General features: G+C 41.2%; 1 protein-coding gene across 1 annotated transcript; it reads right to left on the bottom strand.

Annotated features, from left to right (window-relative positions):
* Positions 1-719: 719 nt before the first annotated feature.
* LOC102290824 (DNA repair protein RAD50-like) lies at positions 720-18,524 on the bottom strand. Its single transcript, XM_042215171.1, has 25 exons — positions 18,399-18,524; positions 15,594-15,731; positions 15,358-15,441; positions 14,523-14,674; positions 14,251-14,436; positions 13,919-14,123; positions 10,533-10,661; positions 9,807-9,972; positions 8,701-8,759; positions 8,364-8,498; positions 7,723-7,929; positions 7,251-7,427; positions 6,987-7,144; positions 6,724-6,899; positions 6,047-6,284; positions 5,736-5,925; positions 5,462-5,588; positions 5,099-5,292; positions 4,878-4,988; positions 4,540-4,632; positions 3,283-3,410; positions 3,104-3,189; positions 2,788-2,921; positions 2,572-2,705; positions 720-2,307 (listed from the first exon to the last, which is right to left on the bottom strand). The coding sequence occupies exons 2-25, from the start codon at positions 15,720-15,722 to the stop codon at positions 2,130-2,132; spliced, it is 3,576 nt and encodes a 1,191-aa protein (XP_042071105.1). The 5' UTR covers positions 15,723-15,731; positions 18,399-18,524; the 3' UTR covers positions 720-2,129.
* Positions 18,525-18,758: the final 234 nt, after the last annotated feature.

Genomic DNA, 18,758 nt, shown 5'->3' with positions numbered 1-18,758 from the left:
AAAAAAAAAAATGCCCATGAGAAAAGTGATCTGGAAAGAGTGTGTCTTAAAAAACAGCTTATGATCAAATAGATATTAAGGTCAACTTTTGATATCTTTTCACATGAAAAATTAAACAACACAGAAAAATTAATTCAGTCACATCAGCGATTATGTAGGATATCAGTATTATATAAGTATTATATAAATTAAATTAATTAAAAAATCATTTCCCCCAGGGATCAATAAAGTATTCTGATTCTGATATATATATATCCTGTAGACAGTACCTGTTATTGGTTTATAAATGTATTTTTATCCATAATTGAATAATTGTGTGTCTTTTGTCTTTCCTTTAAACATTTAACAAACATTTTTTTAAGACTTTACAGTAAGTTTTATAATCAGTATGTTTGATATATGCCGCCCTCTGGTGGTCACAACGCGTAACCACATTGGGGCCTTTTATTTTGAAGTGTCAGACCGGATGTTATTTCCATATGTAATTTCTCTAGTTTGATTATACACATGCAGTTGTCCATTAGAGCAGCGGTCCCCAACCCCGGCCTCGGACCGGTATCGGGCCGCGAGAGTTGAGGCTCAGGTGTGAAATGTGTAGTTTTCAGGGTTTTTATCGGTTTTCAGCGTTATTTTGTTATAGTTTACTCTGTTTTCCTGGGTCTTTTCACGTGTGTTATGAATAAATTTTCTTTTTTTCGGTACCGGTACTAGTTTTATTTTGTTGTATTTATCCGCGACACTTTAAAGGCCGGTCCATGAAAATTGTCGGGCATAAACCGGTCCGTGGCGCAAAAAAGGTTGGGGACCGATGGACTAGAGGGCAGGGAAAATCCTGTAGTTTATGATCCACGGACATAAAGTCAAAGAGGATACAGCGGTGTGGTTCACGTGATCAGCGGCTGTTTTACTCTTTAAACTTTACTAACACTTCTACAGAAAGTAATCTGAGGTAGCATTGAAGCTAGCTAGTGGTAGTTACAACTCAGCTTCAAATGTCATCCTACTGTCTTCGGGTTAGCTTGTGCCAGTTAGCGAGAGCTAGCTTAGACGGCTGAAAGAAAAATCTTTTCACACATTAACATCTTCAGCCCATCGTCACACATTAATGTTTAAAACAGTATCAGACAAAGCCAAGCTGTAGTACTTTGGTCGAAAACAATAACCTTCACTAAAATCGCTAACAGGAAGTAGTGTTTGTGTTGTTTTTCTAAACCTTTACTGTTTTTGTAGTTCCTACTTCTCCCGCTCGAGGGCCGTTGTTCTCATAATGATCTTATTACCAGATCCGATGAAGTAACAATGAGTTTCTTTCTGTTTTTTAATAGCAGTATATTTTTTATGTTGTTAAACAGGCTGTATACAACATTATTTATGATGAGGTTAAATATAAAATAAATAAATGTTCTCACAAACCTGAATAAAGTGATGTGTCACATTCAGATCAAACATGTCTTAAAGACCCCTCAGCTGTCCTATAAAAACACCTGCACCTCCTGCAGCATGAGCCAAACAGCGTTCACCAAAGAGCAGACAGATCTTTGTTGCCATGAAAACCTCTCAGACATAAAGGTTTCTTCATCCTGTTTTAACAGAAGACATGAATACTGAAACACCGAATAGAGTGTCGATGGTACTACATACGGTGTGTATGTGAGCGAGTGCTGACAAATGTGCATTATTCTACCAAGTCCAGCAGTAAATATTTGTAGGGAAAACAAATTGAGCCACCCTAACAGGAAAAAGGATTCCTTCATGCATTAACATAATTTAATGCATGCAGGTCACCTCTGGCTCTATAACAGCTGCTGATGTTCAGAACTGTCCTGGGTGCCCTTTAGAGGAACCAGAGGAGAACTAAAAAAACAAACAAAAAACTAAATCACAGCACACACCACTCACACCTACTGTCCCATAAAAATATTCATAAGAGAACTCTGTCCCCTCAGAGGAAGCTGCCTCTGATCTCTGAACAGGTTGTGTCTTTTAGTCCACAGACTTTCACGTGCTGACGTGTCATCAGCTGAGACGCCAAATCCAAATTTCATCCTGATGCCGGGCGAGCAGCTCACGTGGCTGTGTGTGAGAGGGTGAACCATGAAGTGATTTCATAGCTGTTGAGGTACAAGGTGTCACACAGAGAGGAAGGCTGTGCTCTGCTTTGTGATCTTTGAGTTCTGGTCCTGGTTCTTGCTGATGCGGTAGAAGTGCTGGATGCACCCGGACCGAACCAGCAGCTGCACAAAGTCCTCGTCATGAGTGATGATCAGCAGCTGGAAGTGACGCTGCTGAGAGCGAGTCCTGATGATCCTGGAGAGGACAGAGGAGACAGAGAAGTGGAGAGGATTCAAGAAGCAGCCTGAATAATGCAACAGATGAAGCTACGACTCTGTAAGGTCTGGAGTGTGTTTAATCTTTGAGATCTTTCATCCATTTATTATAAGTTTGTACTTTGAAGCTGTGAGCTTTTATTTACACCGTCTGCTTTAGGGAAAGTCACAAAGTCAGAGGTTCGGCTTTAGGCTGAACAAACATCAGGTTTCTCTGGGTAACACATCGTTTGCATGCACTGACTCTACGAGAGCGTCTGCCAGGGACTCGATGTTCTCCCGGTCCAGGTTGGTGGTGGGCTCATCCAGGGCCAGGATTCCACAGTCAAGACAGAAGGCCTCTGCCAGAGCGAGCCGGATGATCAGGGATGCCAGCACCTAAACACACACAGGATCAATCCATCCAACTAAACAAGAGTTTAAGTGACGGAGGCGCTGACACAGAAAATCTTTTAAATACCTTCTGACCGGCACTGCAGCGCCCTCTCATATTCACGTCTGCGTCTCCTCTCATCATCACTACTCTGTAGTTGTAGCTCCTCCGCCTCTCCGACCTCTCCTCCACCTCAGACCTGATCTCGATGTACTCGATATCTGCAGAGGAGACACGAGGTGAAGACCAAACACTCACATTTACCCACTGAGCAGTTTTCTGGTGATCAGACGTGTAAAATGTGTCTGAGACGTCTGGATCACACTCTGCTGTAGTTTCATAGATACAAGCACGTCTTCGATCACTGAGCTGATTTTTGTCTGAGGGGGTCAGTGAGATGCACCTTGACCCCTGTAGGTGCTGTGCCACAGGTCTCTGATGTTCTGGTTGATCTCATCCATCTTCATGCTGTGGAACTTCACGATGGCTCTGTGGAAGCAACAGAGAAACAGAAACTCTGGTGACCTTCACATGGTTTCTGTCCCACACTGATGATCAAGCGACGACCTGCGGTAAACTTACTGATCTAGAGCCTCTTCGTAGAGTTTCAGGTCTTTGCTGAGCAGCTGTGTGGTTCTCATCTCAATCATCTTGTTTCTGTGGAGCTCCTCGGCTTTGCCGTACTGATCTTCCTCCAGCTGTTTGCTGCAATCAAAGGTTCAGATCAGAGATGAGTGAAAGTGAGTGAAGGGCTCTTGTTTCATGTGCTCATGTGAACTTTCAGGGAGAATCAGGGAATTTCTCAGCTCTGTCCAGGCTCCACACTCAGCGTGGAAGGAAGAGTTTTTCTAGTGTTTTGCACACGTTTCACATGTGATGTTGAATACTGAAAATTGTCGCCTTTATTGTGTGAATCATGTCGTATAACCCTGAGATACCCGAAGTACTCTGGGTTACAGCGATGAATTATGGGAAATGTGTTTAACCTTCCTGTCGTGTTTACAAATTAAAAAACTCATAAATATTGTGTTTTACATCCGATTGCCTGGAGGCCCTATGACATCCTCCACACTATGCACTTAAACATATAAAAGTGATGAGCACCTCTTTCATTGGTGTTTTAATCAACTTTGTTACATCTGTGGTGTTCCCGGTCAAAAGCCCACCATAGAAAATGAATGGGAATCTACCCCCCCCATGTTGGCCTCTGACCCCCTGAATGGGCCACTGAATGACAAAATGAACGACCCATTGACCCACCCACTGAACTGAATTTGGTGGTGAAGAATGTTTCTTATGTCAATTTAAGAGCGGTTAAAACTGACCAGTCAATTTTGACTGGGAACACTAAAGTAAGGGGGGGTGAACACAACCAGAGGGTTAAGTCATGAGCACAAAGTCAAAGGAATTTTATTGATATCATTGTGGTTTTAACATCGATCACTGAAATGATCTTATTTTAGGTACAGGCCTGTGCAAAAGTCTTGAGCCACTGTCCAAAGAAACACTCTGAAAGACCTTAAGGTCACTGTTGCTCCAGAGCACGTTAACACATTACACAAGCTTTGCTCCTTAGAAGTAAAATATAAAGAAATGACAGGTGGCTCAAGACTTTTGCACAGTGCTGTATGTCTGTGTCAAAGTAGAAGTGATTGCTTAGCAGAAAATGTGACTGGGTATGAAAATAAGTGGGCAGACAGAGTAAATGTGGAGCAGAAGGTGGTGGATCGCAGCCAGTACACAACCTCGCAGTAAACACTCAGGAAAGGTGCTTCAGTGCTTCCTTTGTTTAAACAGAAACATCAAATCCCGTTTATCCAGCAGCGATCATCACGTTACCTCTTTGAATTTGTCTCTTCCCTCATCAACATATTTAGTGACGTCTCTTTGCAAAGCAGTGATTTCCTTCAGTCTCTCCTCAGTGTTACGAATCTGTCAGTAACAGTTACAGCAGTTACTTCATAAACAATCACAACTCTGTTTGATAGAAATGCTCTAAGAACATTGCACACATGATGTTATGTTAAACACGGTTCTACGTGCAAATGTATTTTATAACTGTGTGTTATTTGAACTGTGTTGATTCATTGGTTTTGGTTACGAGCAAAGGAACCTGACAATGTGCAGCAGATAGAAAGAAGGACACGTTCCCACTAAAAGAGCATGTATGCATCCACCTTCTTCTGCTCTTCTTCCTCTCTCTGCTTCTTCTGCTCCACCAGCTTTTGCTTTTCCTGCTGCAGCTTCTCCAGAGCAGCTGATAGAGGGCGCAGTTCTTCATTTCCCTCCTGTTCGACCACAAAGTCAGAGGAAAAAATCCAACGTTAAATATTTGTTTCCACTTACAGAGAAATAAAAATAGGTAAATGAATAATAATAATAAATAAATAAACAGCACCCTGATCTCTGTGGTTAAGGCCTCCATCCTAGCAGCGATCTCTGCACTCAGCTCCTCCAGGTGCTGCTGCTTCTGTTTGTCTCTGATCAGCTGAAGCTGCTCGTCTCTCATCTCTATCGCTGCACTTTTCAGCCTCTGAATCTGCTCCTGCTGGTCCTGGATCTGTTTATGTTTACGCACAATTGTGCTGTAAGCTGCAAGGACACAAAAGGCCAAAGGAAAGGAAATCATGCTGCAATGCAGAGATGCAGATATGAAAGATATGAAGTAAGTCCACAGTTTGTAAAAACTGTCGTGGGTTTCATGGGAGAAATCAAGGGTCGGAGTTAAAATCAGGGCTGGAAACAGAGCTGGTTGTCTTACTGGTGTCGAGCTGGTCCTGAGTTTCATGTTTGTCCTGACTGAGCTGCTGAAATGTGTTGTCCAGGTTTACTTCCTGGAGTTTGGATGCCTGCTGATCAATTTTCCTTTCCACCTCTTCAAGGTTTCTCTACAGAGAAGGAAATCCAGATCTCATCACTTTTTATGTACTTTCTAAACTTGATTCTTTGTCATGAAAACAGCACAGATGTGTGCAGGTCCTGGCTGTGTCTGGCACATGTGGTGAGAAAGAATGAGACAGACAAATGTTTGGTACCAGGTATGAGTCCATGGAGGAAATGCCCTGCAGGCAGTCTTTGGCTTTTTCCTCCTCAGACCTCAGGATGGCGAGCAGAGCCTCCTGCTCCTCCACATCACCCTTCAGCCTCTCAGCTTCTCTGTCCACAGTCTGCAGCCGCTTCCTCAATGCTGGCAGCTCATTTTCCTGAAACTGCACAATGGCCTCCCTGACGAGACATAAAAGAGAAAAATCAATGAATCGACAGTCGATTCTTCGTTTTTATCTCTAACAAAGAAATGAGGACAGACTGGACTGTTGGTTTGACACAAACGTCTCTGACACTGTACCTCACAGGCCTGAGAGCCACTATCTCCTCTCTCCTCCTCTCTGTCCTCTCCAGGTCCTGCTCAGTGATCTTCAGTTTCTCTGGCACCAGGTGTAGTTTAGACTGCAAGACTCTGACGACTTCCTGCACCTCAGACTCTGAGGGAAACGATCGTCGGCACACGGGGCAGCAGGGCTCCCTGTGCTCGCTCAGCTCGCTGATGAACTGGGTGTACACCACTTTAGTTCCAGCTAGTAGAGCTAAACCAGGACAGAAGCAGAAAGAAGGACACAGGAATCATGATTATTCATATGGATACTACATTAGGAGGCTTAAAGAAGCAGTTCTCTTCTAAATGGTGCTTGTCCTGTGGTGCTCAGAGCTTCATATAAATAATAATAATTTAGAAGCAGTGTCTCACGACAAAAAAACAAACATTTTTGTGAGCAAGTAGAAACTATTTTCTTTCAACTCTCTGACTACCTCTGCAGAAGGAAGCGTGCATCAACTGTGACCAGAGCTTCTGACAGCGTGACAGGATGTAAACGTTCATGCTGCACCTCCCAGACGACCTAATGTCACATAGCTGCAGTATTCTTTTGGTTGGTGGATGAAGACAGTAGTAAGAAAATAGGTCCCACGTAAAACTGATCGCAAGGTCCAAAGAAGCTACCACTCTTCCTGTTTGAGACCATTTACCTTTTGTCTTGAATATCTCGTCCAGCTCTCTCTGCAGGTTGCTCAGGTCCTGCTCCAGATCTCGACTGCTGCAAACATTCAAGAACTTCTCTTCATCTGTGGCTAACTGCAGCTCCTTCTTCAGCAGCTCAGCAGTAATGTGGCTTTTATTCTGCTCATTTGATGCCAAGTCCATTCTGAGATGAAAACCACAATGTAACAGTGGTGAGTGTCGGGAAAAGATCCATCTTAAAAGCATTGTTTTCTACTTAAATGTTACTAACTTGAGCTTTGTAAGTCTGTCCCCGGTGCTGCTGGTTTCCTTTGACTTGGAAGAGACCCAGTCCTCCAGCTCTTTCTTGTTTGGAAAGTGGCCCAATAGAGACACCAGATCCTCACAGTGACGAGACCGGATCTGAAGAATCTGCTCCTCCATCTCGGCCTGGAGGACAGAAAGAGGAAAGATGAGAGGGGAGAAGGGAAAGAAGGGAGATGATCAGTAAGAGAAGTAGAAAAGCAGCAGCAAGTGAGTTTAGGTTCCTCATTACTTTGCCCTTTTTCAGTATGTCCATCTGTGTGAGTGCAGCTGTGTGCATGTTGAGTGTCTCCATCTCTTCGTCGAGCTGTCTCTGTGTGCAGTCGAGTTCAGCCTTTTCTTCCTGGAGCTCCTCGACCTCGGCCTTCAGCTCCTCCACGCTGGAGCTCTGAACTGCATCCTCACGCTCCTGAAGAGAAACACACACAAAACACAATCTATGATATAAGAACATGAAAGAGGCTCAAGAGGAGACAAGTGTCAGACAAAGAAGGACGCTTTTGAACTGTGATTCATACAAAGCAGCTGTAACAGAGTCAGTGGTTAAATACATCAAGCTGTAAAAGAGTAGGATCAATGTAGTGTAAGAGACACACATGATATATCCAGTCTCTGATCCAGAAAAAGAGAATATCAAAGAAATCCACCTGTGATGATTTCACAACCTCAAAAACATCATGATCCGTGTGTGTGTGCATTCTCACCACTTCAGCCAGTTTATTTTCCAGCTCTTGCAGTCGACTACATGAATCCTGCAGTCGTTGCAGCTCTTCTGTGATGTTTTTCAGCTCTTGCTGCTTCTTTTGCCGCTCGTCTCTTTTCATCTCTACCGTTCTCTCCATGTACGTCTTCCTGTCCCTCATTTCATCAACAGACTGCTGCTTCTGCTGCTCCAGTTTCTGCAGCTCTGCCTGATCGAACCAAATATTAAGAGGAGGAAGAAGAGAAGTGAAGAGCACAAATATCTCATATATGATTGTTCAGATGACTTTTTTGCAGGCATCTCTAGCTAACGTGTATTTTATCTTGGAATTTTGTTTTCAGTTAAATTAAAATTTTATCACACCAGATCACAAAAAAAGTTATCTCAAGGCAGTTTATAATGTAAAGTAAAGACCTTACAATAATACCGAGAACCAGAGAAAACAGATCGGATGATCCCCCTATGAGCAAACACATTGGTGACAGCGGGAAGGGAAAACTCCTTTATAACAGGAAGAAATCTGCTGAAGAACCAGGCTCAGGGAGGGGCAGCAATATGCCATGACTGGTTGGACATTATTTTATCTGTGAAAAATTACACACAAATACTGACAAAAACTGAGAGTGACAGAGCATTTCTTACCAAGAGCTGACTGACTCTCTCCTTTTCCTGCTCCAGCCTGTGTGTGACTTGATGGTAAAAGCTCTCGAGTTGAGAAACGGTAAAGGGCAGCTGGTCGTAACCCTCCATCTCCAGACAGGATGACAAAGAGTGGATCTGTGACACAGATGACATGTGAATAAATAAAAGAGTCATTGTGTACTTGTATTAATCCACATGCATATTTAATGTCACTGCTGGCTCTGAGTGATTAAGTCCACCTTAGTGTATTTACAGACTCCACAGAAACAGCTCGATGTCTGCTTTATCCTGACAGAAACAAACAAGTTAAGAAAGAAGAGGTTTTCTTTCTTCTTACCAGGCTGTCGCGGTCCTCGGTGTTCTTAGTGTGACGTTCAGCTTCATGTTGTAGACGAACTGTGGGAAAAAAAAGTTGCTAATTCTGTACTGAGGAAACACAGCATCCACCCTGTGCATTATTCTACTTCTAGTATTTTTTATTCTGTCAGTGTACTGAGCGATATATTTACTGTGAAAACATGTCACGACAACAAGACACGACTTAACGAATGACTCGTTACACATATGGTGATAAGTACATGATCTGATAGGACTGTGCTGATGTTGTTTCTTATCAGTGTTGTTCCAGGACCATCATTACTGACCAATCACACGTTTGTGATGTAAGTGTTGGGAGATGTTTGCTGTCAGGGCTCTTCACCAGTTCATGATTAGTTCATGGTTAACATCGTAAAGGCTCAATTTCAGTGGAAACCTTTTGCTTAAACTGACCCACTACAGAGTTTTTCATGCAGTATGATAAATATTGCACACAGACAAGAATCAGCAGCTATGAGACCAGAAAACAGAGATTTTTAGATGGGAAACTATACCTGAGAGAGAGAGCTATGCATGAAGTGTCATTTTACCGTGGTGGAAGCAAAACAGCAAGAGGGAATTCATGATGATGTTTATGTAAAGCGAAATGTGAAGCATAGTTTGGATCTTTTGCTGCTGGCTCAGTCAAATTTGGTTGGAGAGAGACAAAACCTGCAGCTTCATAATCAAGCGCAAAAAAAAAAAGACGGAAACACAAAGCGTGGCCCCGCCAACGCATCAGAATCTGTGAGATGTCAGCTTTCTCATCCAATGGCGTGTCCGTGTACGTGCCATCAGTGAGAAAGCGGGCATCTCACAGATTCTGAAGCGTCGGCGGGGCCACGCTTTGTGTTTACATCTTTGTGCAGAATCCGTGTATCTGCTCTCATTTACTGTTTTAGCGTTTCGGGCAAAATAAATGTATATATAAAAATTGATTCAGGATTTTAATGAATCGACATCGCGTTATTCAAGCTAGAATTGATTTTAATCAGAAAATTGATAATCAAAACCCACTCCTACTTTTCATACTCAGGTGTGGAGGAAAATGTCAGGAGCTACTCTGGTATATGCAGGTGAGTGAACCTTTTTCTACCAGCAGATCATTCGTTTCTCTGGTCAGTCTCTGGTATTCTTGGTCAAAGGTCTGCAGCTCCTCCTGGTGCTGTTGCAGCTTCTGCTCCTTCTCCATCACTGTCCTCTGGTGGTTATCGTAAGTATGCTGTAGCTGCTCGTCTGAACCCTGAAACACCTGAAACACACAGACAAAGGTCAATGGATTGGAATTGTTCTACAGTTAAATGAATGGGTCTTGAGGTCTGACTCCAGTGGAAACTGCAGTGATGAAAATGTCAAAGAAGTGATCAAGAACTTCCAGAAATGGCCCTGGGAGCCTCAGAAACCTAACTTAATTTAAATTTGGTCATTCTTGTTTAAGATTGATCCCACAAAGGAGCACAAAAACCAAACTAAAATAAGCATGACTGCTTTTTAGGTTGATCCCTGGAAATCTTGTTATCCTCTATGGCTCTGTCATGTATTTTGGATCTCTTCCGTTGTGTCAGCTTATTTTCCCTTTCAGGAGGTGGAGGAAGTCACAGGGAAGAAAAACCAACGAGTACATCAGGTACTGAGCAAAGATTTTGGACCTGACAGAAAATCACAAAGATCTAACACTCATGAATCTTTGATCGATTAGTTTCTCTTTCAAGATCATGAAACTTCATCCAAAGTGCAGTATCTTTCAAAGTTTTGTAACTAAAAAATAAAACATCTCATATTTGTTCAGACATTTTTCACACATTGTGTTACCTCTTCCATAGTTTCCTCCAGCTCCTTGTTGTGCTCCTCCATCTGTTTCCTCAAGCTGTCCAGAGCTTTGGTTTCATTTTCTAGCTTCGTCACATTTTCAAGTTTCATTTTTATGTCGCTCAACAGTGTCTGCAAAAAATTATAAAACATTAAATAATAAAATACATTTCTTTAACCCCCATTGTTTTTATATTTGTGCTCTCCTGGTATCACTTGTTTACAACATACATATTAATAAGCTCTGCTGCAACTTTTAGATCAGCATGACCCTCAAACTTGTGCCGAGAACAAACATGAACGTTGCTCTGCTGTAATTATCTAAAGGCATTTGAATGAGAACATTCAGCAGAAACCACCTAATCTGTGCCACTGTGCACTTTCAGCTCATTTAAGCTTCCTGTCACGTTCGGGTCAAATCTGACTGATTTACAACTTAAAACACTCATAAATATTGTGTTTCACATCTGATTGCCTCAAGGTCTTAGCATGTCCTCCACACTATGCACTTGAACATATAAAAGTGATGAATTTGTTGAATTGTGAGTGTTTTAATCAACCTTGTGACATGTGTTTGGTGTTCCTGTTCAAAAGTGTCCGCCATAGGAAATGAATGGGAACCCACTCACTCACTGAACAACCGACTGAACTGAATTTGGTGGTGAAAAATGTTTGTTATGCTAATTTAAGAGCTGTTAAAACAGACCCCAGGTACACTAAAGTAAGGGGGTGGGAGGTAAACGCAACAGGAGGGATAGGTTAAGAGTTATTGTTTGCTCTCAGCTCTGTTCTCCAGATTTGGTTCCCTGAAAATTCAACTTCTTCCCCAAAATAAAACCATTATTTTGATGGGAGTAATTTAAAGGTAGAACCAGTGTGGAAGTGTCCAGAAGTGCAGAAGGAGATGACCGTGAAATGCATAGTGGCCACATTAATCAGGTATTGTTTTTGCTTTCTGTGGGCAGAGTTGGATAACCTTTCACGAATCAAGAGGAGCGTCAGTTTTCATCAGCATTTGTCCGGGAGGGAGACAGGCCAAGGACGAGCCCCTCAACCCCGGACCTGGGCCCGCTGAAGGTTGCCAGGGATTAGTAGATGCAAGTGGACTTGGATCTGAGGCTAATTTTTCCGACAGAGATTGTAACAACTACTCTGCGACCAGACCTCGTCCTTTGGTCTAACTCCACAAAACTTGCGTATGTCATTAAGTTGACGGTACCATGTGAGGAAGCGTTGAGGAGGGATTTGAGCGTAAGAAGCTGCGGTATGCCAACTTGGCAGCTGAGGCAGAGGACAGAGGCTGGAAGATCAAGGTATGCCCGGTGGAAGTGGGGTGCAGGGGCTTTGTTGTCCTGCTCTAAGTAGTTTTACAACAGCAAAACTGCTGAGAGAAACTGGGATCAGAGGACAGGCACAACGGCAGGCTAAAAGAGAATTGGCTAACACTGCTGAGAGGACCAGTCACTGGCTATGGTTAAAAAGGGCTGACATCACTTGGGCAGCTAAGGCAGTCAGCTAACCGCAATACACATGCCCAGGATTGATCAACCCGTGGTGGGCCTGCCTCAACAGGGGGCGCCAAAAGGGTAAAACATAACATTAGAAGTTTTGCTGGTTGACTGATACAGCTGTCTCAGGGCCTCCTGGGGACTGTGCAGTTAATCTCATGGTAGTGAAACTAAAAGGAGGAATGAAAGAATAGGAAAGAAAAGTGTTCCGCTCTTCTCCCCTCTGCTCTTCTTCCCTTTTCTGGGAGGCAGTGGGGAGGTAGAGTGTACAGCCCGATCCGGCAGGGAGGTGTGGGAGCCAGATCGGGCGCCCCCCTTCCTGCTCTCTTCTCTGCTCTCTCCTATCTTATCTTACTTACTTGCCTTACTTCTCTCTATCACCTTTTCTGTTCCTTTGAAGAAATTAGGCTCCATAAATGTTAAACAGGTAAGTATTTCTTAGTTGCAGTGAATAGATAGAATAAACTGTAGAAAACTAAAAGAAGAAGAGAAAAACTATTTTAACATAAACCAGTGACACGCTCTGGGGCCTGATCAACCCTGGCAGGGCCTCCTTGGATGAGGGCGTCTAGTGATAATAGCCGAAACACCCGATGAATCCAAGGTCCACTACTGATGATCAATGTTCCCTCTAAGCTGCGCGCGTGCGCAATTGCGCACTGCTGGCACGGTCTCTGCACACAAAAAATCTAACCTGAATTGAAATTAAAATTAAAACTTTAACAATTCTGTTTTGCAGTGTTAGTCAGTGAGTGACTGGCTGCTCCAGTATGGGATTAGAACGATGCCACCTTATCCCATAGTCCAGCCAATGATGCGATTGACATTCGTATACAGGCAGAGCAATGAGGCGACTGCTGAATGTTACAGGTGATACAGGAGTGATACATCTCCTGTTGTCAGGCCTGCAGGTATCAGGCTGTTGTTCTCCTTTATCTCATAGTGGACAGAAATTATTTGTTGGAGTGGCACAAATGATTTGTGTGGCATTAAATTTGATGCAGAACAGCTGATTGTTCTGTAAATATTGTGAAATGTTTGTTTAGAAAACGCCTTGGCTGCATTTTAAGTAAACAGCTGCAAAAACCTTTGTTCACAAAACTCAGTAACTTTTTTGAAAAAGTAACTATAAAATGAATTGCCCAGCATTGGTCGTTTTATTCTGTATTTTGCAGACAGAGTTACAGGACTCTCTCCCAGACCACAGACTCAGACTCATAGTACAAGTCAGAGCTTTATATTTTTATATATATGTAAAAGAAAGTTGTATTTTCAAAATTGGAGTTCAAGTTATTTTTACTTCCAATAGTGTTAACATACTACACAGGTCATGAACAAGACTTTTTAAAATTTTCATTGTAAGTGGGCTAAAGCACTTAATTAAAAGTATTCTAACATAAATGTAAATGCTGTAATTTGATTATTTTAATTAACCATGTAACTTGAATGGATTCGATGCTGGCGTGACCACAGTGCACACGTCTGCTGTTGCTCACAGTGGTCCAAGGGACCGCTCAGGGTGTTTGTGCGTTCGCTCAGACACATGAAAAATTAGAGGGAACATTGCTGACGTTGTGTCCCAAATTTTAATATGAGAATTTAGATCAGATCTCTAATCCCTAAACCTAACCAAGGAAAAATGGCAGATTAGCTTGGGTAAAACAACAAAAGTTGAGGCACACAACGATGTGTGCCGCTGGTAAAGTTTCTGGGATACTTTTCCTCATAAGAGCCATCCCCCAAGATTTTCTCCATTTAAAGCAATGCATTGTCAGGGACTGTAACATCTAGTCCTTTACTGAATCAGAATTGATTACACTTCATGTGACCGGTTTACAGAAAAGTAGTACCAGAACTTTCTTGCCTGTTTCATGAACCCACCTCAAGTGGATCGATCTGGTTCTCTATGTGCAGGATCAGATCTTGTGAGGCCCTCAGATCAGCCTGTTTTTGGGCTACATTGCCTCTAAGCTGCTGGGCCTTCTCCTTGTTTTTCTCCAGGTAGAACAGCTCTGCCTGACACTGTTCGACTCTCCGACTTTGCTTCAAACGCAGCTCATGCATCTTTGCCCTCGCTTTGTTATACCTGTAAGAAAGACAGGACATTCTTTACTTTGTAATATAGGAGCGTACTGGTCAATATTTTTTTAAATCTTTAGTTGGGTTTGAAGTGATTTAATGTGAAAAAAGACACAAATAAGTGTTGGATTTACTTGGTTACATTGAAGATGGAGTCAAACTTTTCTTTGAGAACTCTGTCTTCACTAAGTGGCCAGTTAGACTCTTCCTGGTGACAGAAGATGACGTCGTTCAACACTGACTTTGATACACCCAGCGCAGAAGTTATCTCCTGGTGCAGGTCGCCACACTTAACAGACCTGCTCACCCTCCTTCCATCCCTAGAAGAACATGAAGACAGGCACCATATCACCTCAATCCAAATTATACATTTTTAAACATCAGTTAAAACAACTCAGGTTCTTACTTTGTTCTTTTAATGTTCTGCTCTTCACTTTTAAAGGAGTATTTATTTTCTATCAGAGAGCAGGACACGAAGCGTTGGATCTCAATTTCCTCTCCCTTGATGTCTGAGAGTGAGAGCTCAATCTGGGCTCGTACAACTGTCCTCTGGACGTCCTGCAACATTTATAAAAATGATAAGATTTGTAACTACAGAGGGTGGAGTTTTACTGACATCAGTGACAATAGATGAAAAACAGAATCTAGGGTAGGGTGGGTTGCAAATCGGCTTGCAGACTCAGCAACTGTAGACAGGCTAAAATAAGTCAAGTACAACACCAAATCTCAGATTTTCCGATATGATGTGCCCACACTACAAAATCTACATTCATTATATTGATAAAGATTTTGCCTACAGGTACAAAAGAGGCAGGAGTCTCATGTTCTCAGTCTAACATTTGATTATGGTTTTTTAGATGAACACATTTCTGACAAGACTTTTGTGCTCTTTGGATCTAGTATGAACAACTGAAGCCATAAGGCCGGTAGCTTTGGGAATACATTCAACTTAAGTCAGCATTTTAAAAATAAATATATCTTTTCTATGGTGTCGATATATATATATATAAACCACGTGTTAATTCTGTTGTATTCAAATACTAAAATGTGGTCAACACTTGGAGGTTTGCCTTTCAGTACACAATTTAGGAACCAATGCGTTAAAACAAATAAGTAAGTCATGATGTAAACTGGCCCATCCAACCTCATAATTGCTGTAAAAAAATTCTTTGTACTCTTTGTTTAAGGACATTTTTAAATTCAGAGTCTAATCAGCTAAAAGGAGAGAACTGAAGACAAACCTTTGGATCATGAACAAAAGCACTTCCTTTAGATCCAGGTGGAAGTTCTCCTGAAGTCGCAAACTTGAGACATTCAATAATCGTCTAAAAAAATGAAACAGGAAACACAAGTCCCGGTGCACATGCATAAAAACACAAACAACACTAATCATTTAAAAAAATTAAATATTAAAATCTAAATGATGTATTGTTTGACTTCACAGTCAACTTTTGATCTCATCTGAATGTCCTCATACTGTTTTTCCTGCTCCGTTGGGTCCAACCAGCACAGTCACAGGAGTGAAGAAAGAGATGACCTGTTTGTCTTTGTCTTCAATCCCGAAGCTCCTCACCCCCAGAATGCTCATCTCATTTATCTTTGACATTTTGGCTTTCTGAAAAGAGGAAAACGAACTGAAAGCTGAAGGATTTTGATCAGCAGTGAGACTTTAAATATCAGTGATTTATGAGCATGATTGCTCTTGCTGTATGTTGCCTCTGATGAGCAGCTATTATTGCAGTAAACAGCGTCAGATGCTCTGATGAATGTAGCATTTACTTTTCTTGATTTCCATACCAATCTATGTTACCAAATCTCTTAGTGTATAATAGCATGTATCACACAGCTGTGTGCTAAAAAGTGAACAAAACTTTCAGCTGTAGTGGCATCAAAAGACTGCAGCAGGAACAGAAAACTCATTTTTGGGAACGCCCACTAAGTAACATAGAAAACAATCAGTTTGTACACAGAGCAGCTCTTTTCCCCACTGTGTCAGAATTTTCTGTTGTCTCTGATGCTCGCTCTGTTCTGTCTCAAAATGGGGCTTTTGTTGTTTAACCCTGCCTTGGACTTGTCATGTGATCACATAGAAATTCCAACACAGAGAACACAGGATACCGACACATGACACCGCAGATAGAAATAGATATTTTTTAACCCTTTCATGCAGGAATTATGACAACCTCAATCAGGATTTTTTTTTCTTAAGTATTTTTATTCATCTTTAGGCATGACAAAAAGATTTCTGAACTATGTGCATGCAGCATGTGTATTTTGAACTTCATTTTTTTAAACATGTACTTTTTTTAAACGCGTTTTTTTTTTTTTTTAAATGGCAGGGTATGGAGTGACACATCAGTGTCCAATGTAGTGGTTTAAGTGCAAGTATACCATCAACACTGACACAAATACAAGAAAACAGCCTTTGAATAGCTGTCAACTGTAGTGACCACTATGCGTAAAAGGGTTAATCTAGCTAAATGTTTCTTAGCTGAAAGTTGGACATCCGATCATTTAAAGTTAACAAATTTAAGGAAAATCTGATGAGTGGTAATACAGACTGAAAATGGTGACACTTATTTACATGCAGTAGCATTGTGATTAAAATATGCAGTCAGCATTTTGTAGCCCTGATTTGCAGTTATTACACAGAAAATATCACAAATGTATCCAGTTACCTTTTTTTCTTTTAGTATTGCTGTAACTTTAAAAGAAATGCTGCGTTGTGCTTTTACTTTGGTAATCATGTGCTAATCAGTAATACCTCTTCTGCTGTTGTTAAACTGAGTGGAGCGGTAGTAAATCTAAAGGTCATAGGGGATGATTCATACACAGTGCTTAACAAATTTACCACTCAGTGTAAAGTTTATGCCTTGGTTGCCCTAAATTAACAGCTCTGGTAATTAATTACCTAAATATTTTCTTATGTTTCTTATGGTTAATCCACCAGCATGCATAAGCTCTTGATCTAAATGTTATTTTTAACTCTAACATATAATTATTGTAAGCCATGAATTTTCAAATATATTGTTTTGACAAAATTCTGAAATCATTAGTAAAACACATTATTATCATGATTTTTTTGATTAAGACGTCAAATCACAGATATGTACTTAGATTCCTGAACAGAAAAAAAAAGTTTTACTGGTTTAATTATATATTTGATTCATTTCTGACTTTACCTTCTCATCAAAACGTTAATATGCCACACACTGTCACATTTGTGGAGAACATATAGACTAACTTTTTTCCCTCACATCTGTAGTTCAGAGCTTATGTTTTTGTTTTTGTTTTTGATCTCAACCATTCATAAATTCACGAAATAAAAGCAAAGATGTTTTAGCAGCAAAGGGAAGTTAAAGTATAGAAAGTAAAAGCACAGGTGAAACTTAAATATGCAACGGAATAGTTATTATTCTTGCATTCATGTATATTTTAATGTCCTTCTTCATCTTTAAGTGATTGAGTTGGAAACAGGATATCTTAAACTATTTGGGAAAATGTTTTTAGAAGTGCCTTCAGCTTTGAGATGAATAGGAACTCAGAGATGAGTGCCATGAATGCAAATACCAGACAGTGTCTGACATAACAGGAGAACTTCAACACTGAAATAAATAGATAAGTTTAGATTAGGCGTCGTTATTGTTTAGCAATAAATCAATAAACTGAAAAAGAAAACAAACAACAGCAAGTTTGATCCAAACACAGCAGAGCTCAGAGGATGGCAGATGTTCCAGTGGAAATAATGACACTGTGGGTTGGTTTGTGCAGATCTTTCAGACTCTGGCAGCTTGCAGGCTGCAGGTTTTCTGGTGTCATGGTTGGGATTTGAAGTGTTGGTGAAGCAGGTTTGTGTGAGTTACAGCTGTATACAGTGCTGATAGTGATTCAAAGGTAATCATTTGACTTTAGGTCCCAGTCTTTGTGACTGAAGCCAACACTGATTCATAGAAACTGTGCACTATTATCAGCTCCCTTCTATTTGGTTTCACTTTTGGTTTGTAACACAGAGAAAAAAAAACCTCATGCTCCCTTAATGCAAAAGTAAACTGGAGAAAAATAATCACCTGGTGAGCAGTTATGGAAAAGTCTTCAACCCTCAGGATGATAACAAAAACACATATACCTTAACATATCGTATATATTATGGTGTACCTCCATAAAGCAATCAAGTTTACATAAGCAAATCTGAAATCTGAAACTTTGCCCTACAGTCACACAGGAAAAAACATTTTTCTGGTCCTTAGTTTCTGTGTAGTTAACAGTCTCATGCATCACTTACCGTCTATATAAACTGTCTACACAATCCTACTGGCTTCTACAAAACAGTCAGTTGAAATAATCCAATTAATCAAAAAATCATGGTCCTCCGGTCTCCTAGCTCATATTCTCCTCTCTCGCTCTCTCTCTCTCTGTTTCTCTACCCCTCTCTATCTGTTGTCACTAGCCACACCTTGCTTTGTAAAGGCGTGTCTCAGCCTATTTGCACCTGGGTCGATTACCACACCTATGAGAGATTTGGTCATCAGACAGATCCCATTTAAGCCACAAGAAGACATTCATTCATTGCTGGATTGTAGACTAAGCTAGTTAGTAAAGTTGGCTCGCCAACATATGAACATTTTTCTCCATCACCTGTGTG

This window comes from Haplochromis burtoni, unplaced genomic scaffold (genome assembly GCF_018398535.1).
Source record: "Haplochromis burtoni strain Fernald_Lab_line unplaced genomic scaffold, NCSU_Asbu1 Contig_666, whole genome shotgun sequence".
NCBI classification, from domain to species: domain Eukaryota; kingdom Metazoa; phylum Chordata; class Actinopteri; order Cichliformes; family Cichlidae; genus Haplochromis; species Haplochromis burtoni.
Note: the sequence above shows the minus strand (reverse complement) of the source record. Positions and strands in the feature narration are given on the sequence as shown.

Excerpts from the sequence above, each read along its gene's own strand:
- LOC102290824 (XM_042215171.1), bottom strand. The coding sequence starts at position 15,722 with ATGTCAAAGATAAATGAGATGAGCATTCTGGGGGTGAGGAGCTTCGGG. Across the intron at positions 8,760-9,806 it reads TGATCTGCTGGTAGAAAAAG|TTCGTCTACAACATGAAGCT; the intron begins GTTCACTCACCT and ends TTTTTCCCACAG. Across the intron at positions 7,145-7,250 it reads ACATACTGAAAAAGGGCAAA|GCCGAGATGGAGGAGCAGAT; the intron begins GTAATGAGGAAC and ends TCTGTCCTCCAG.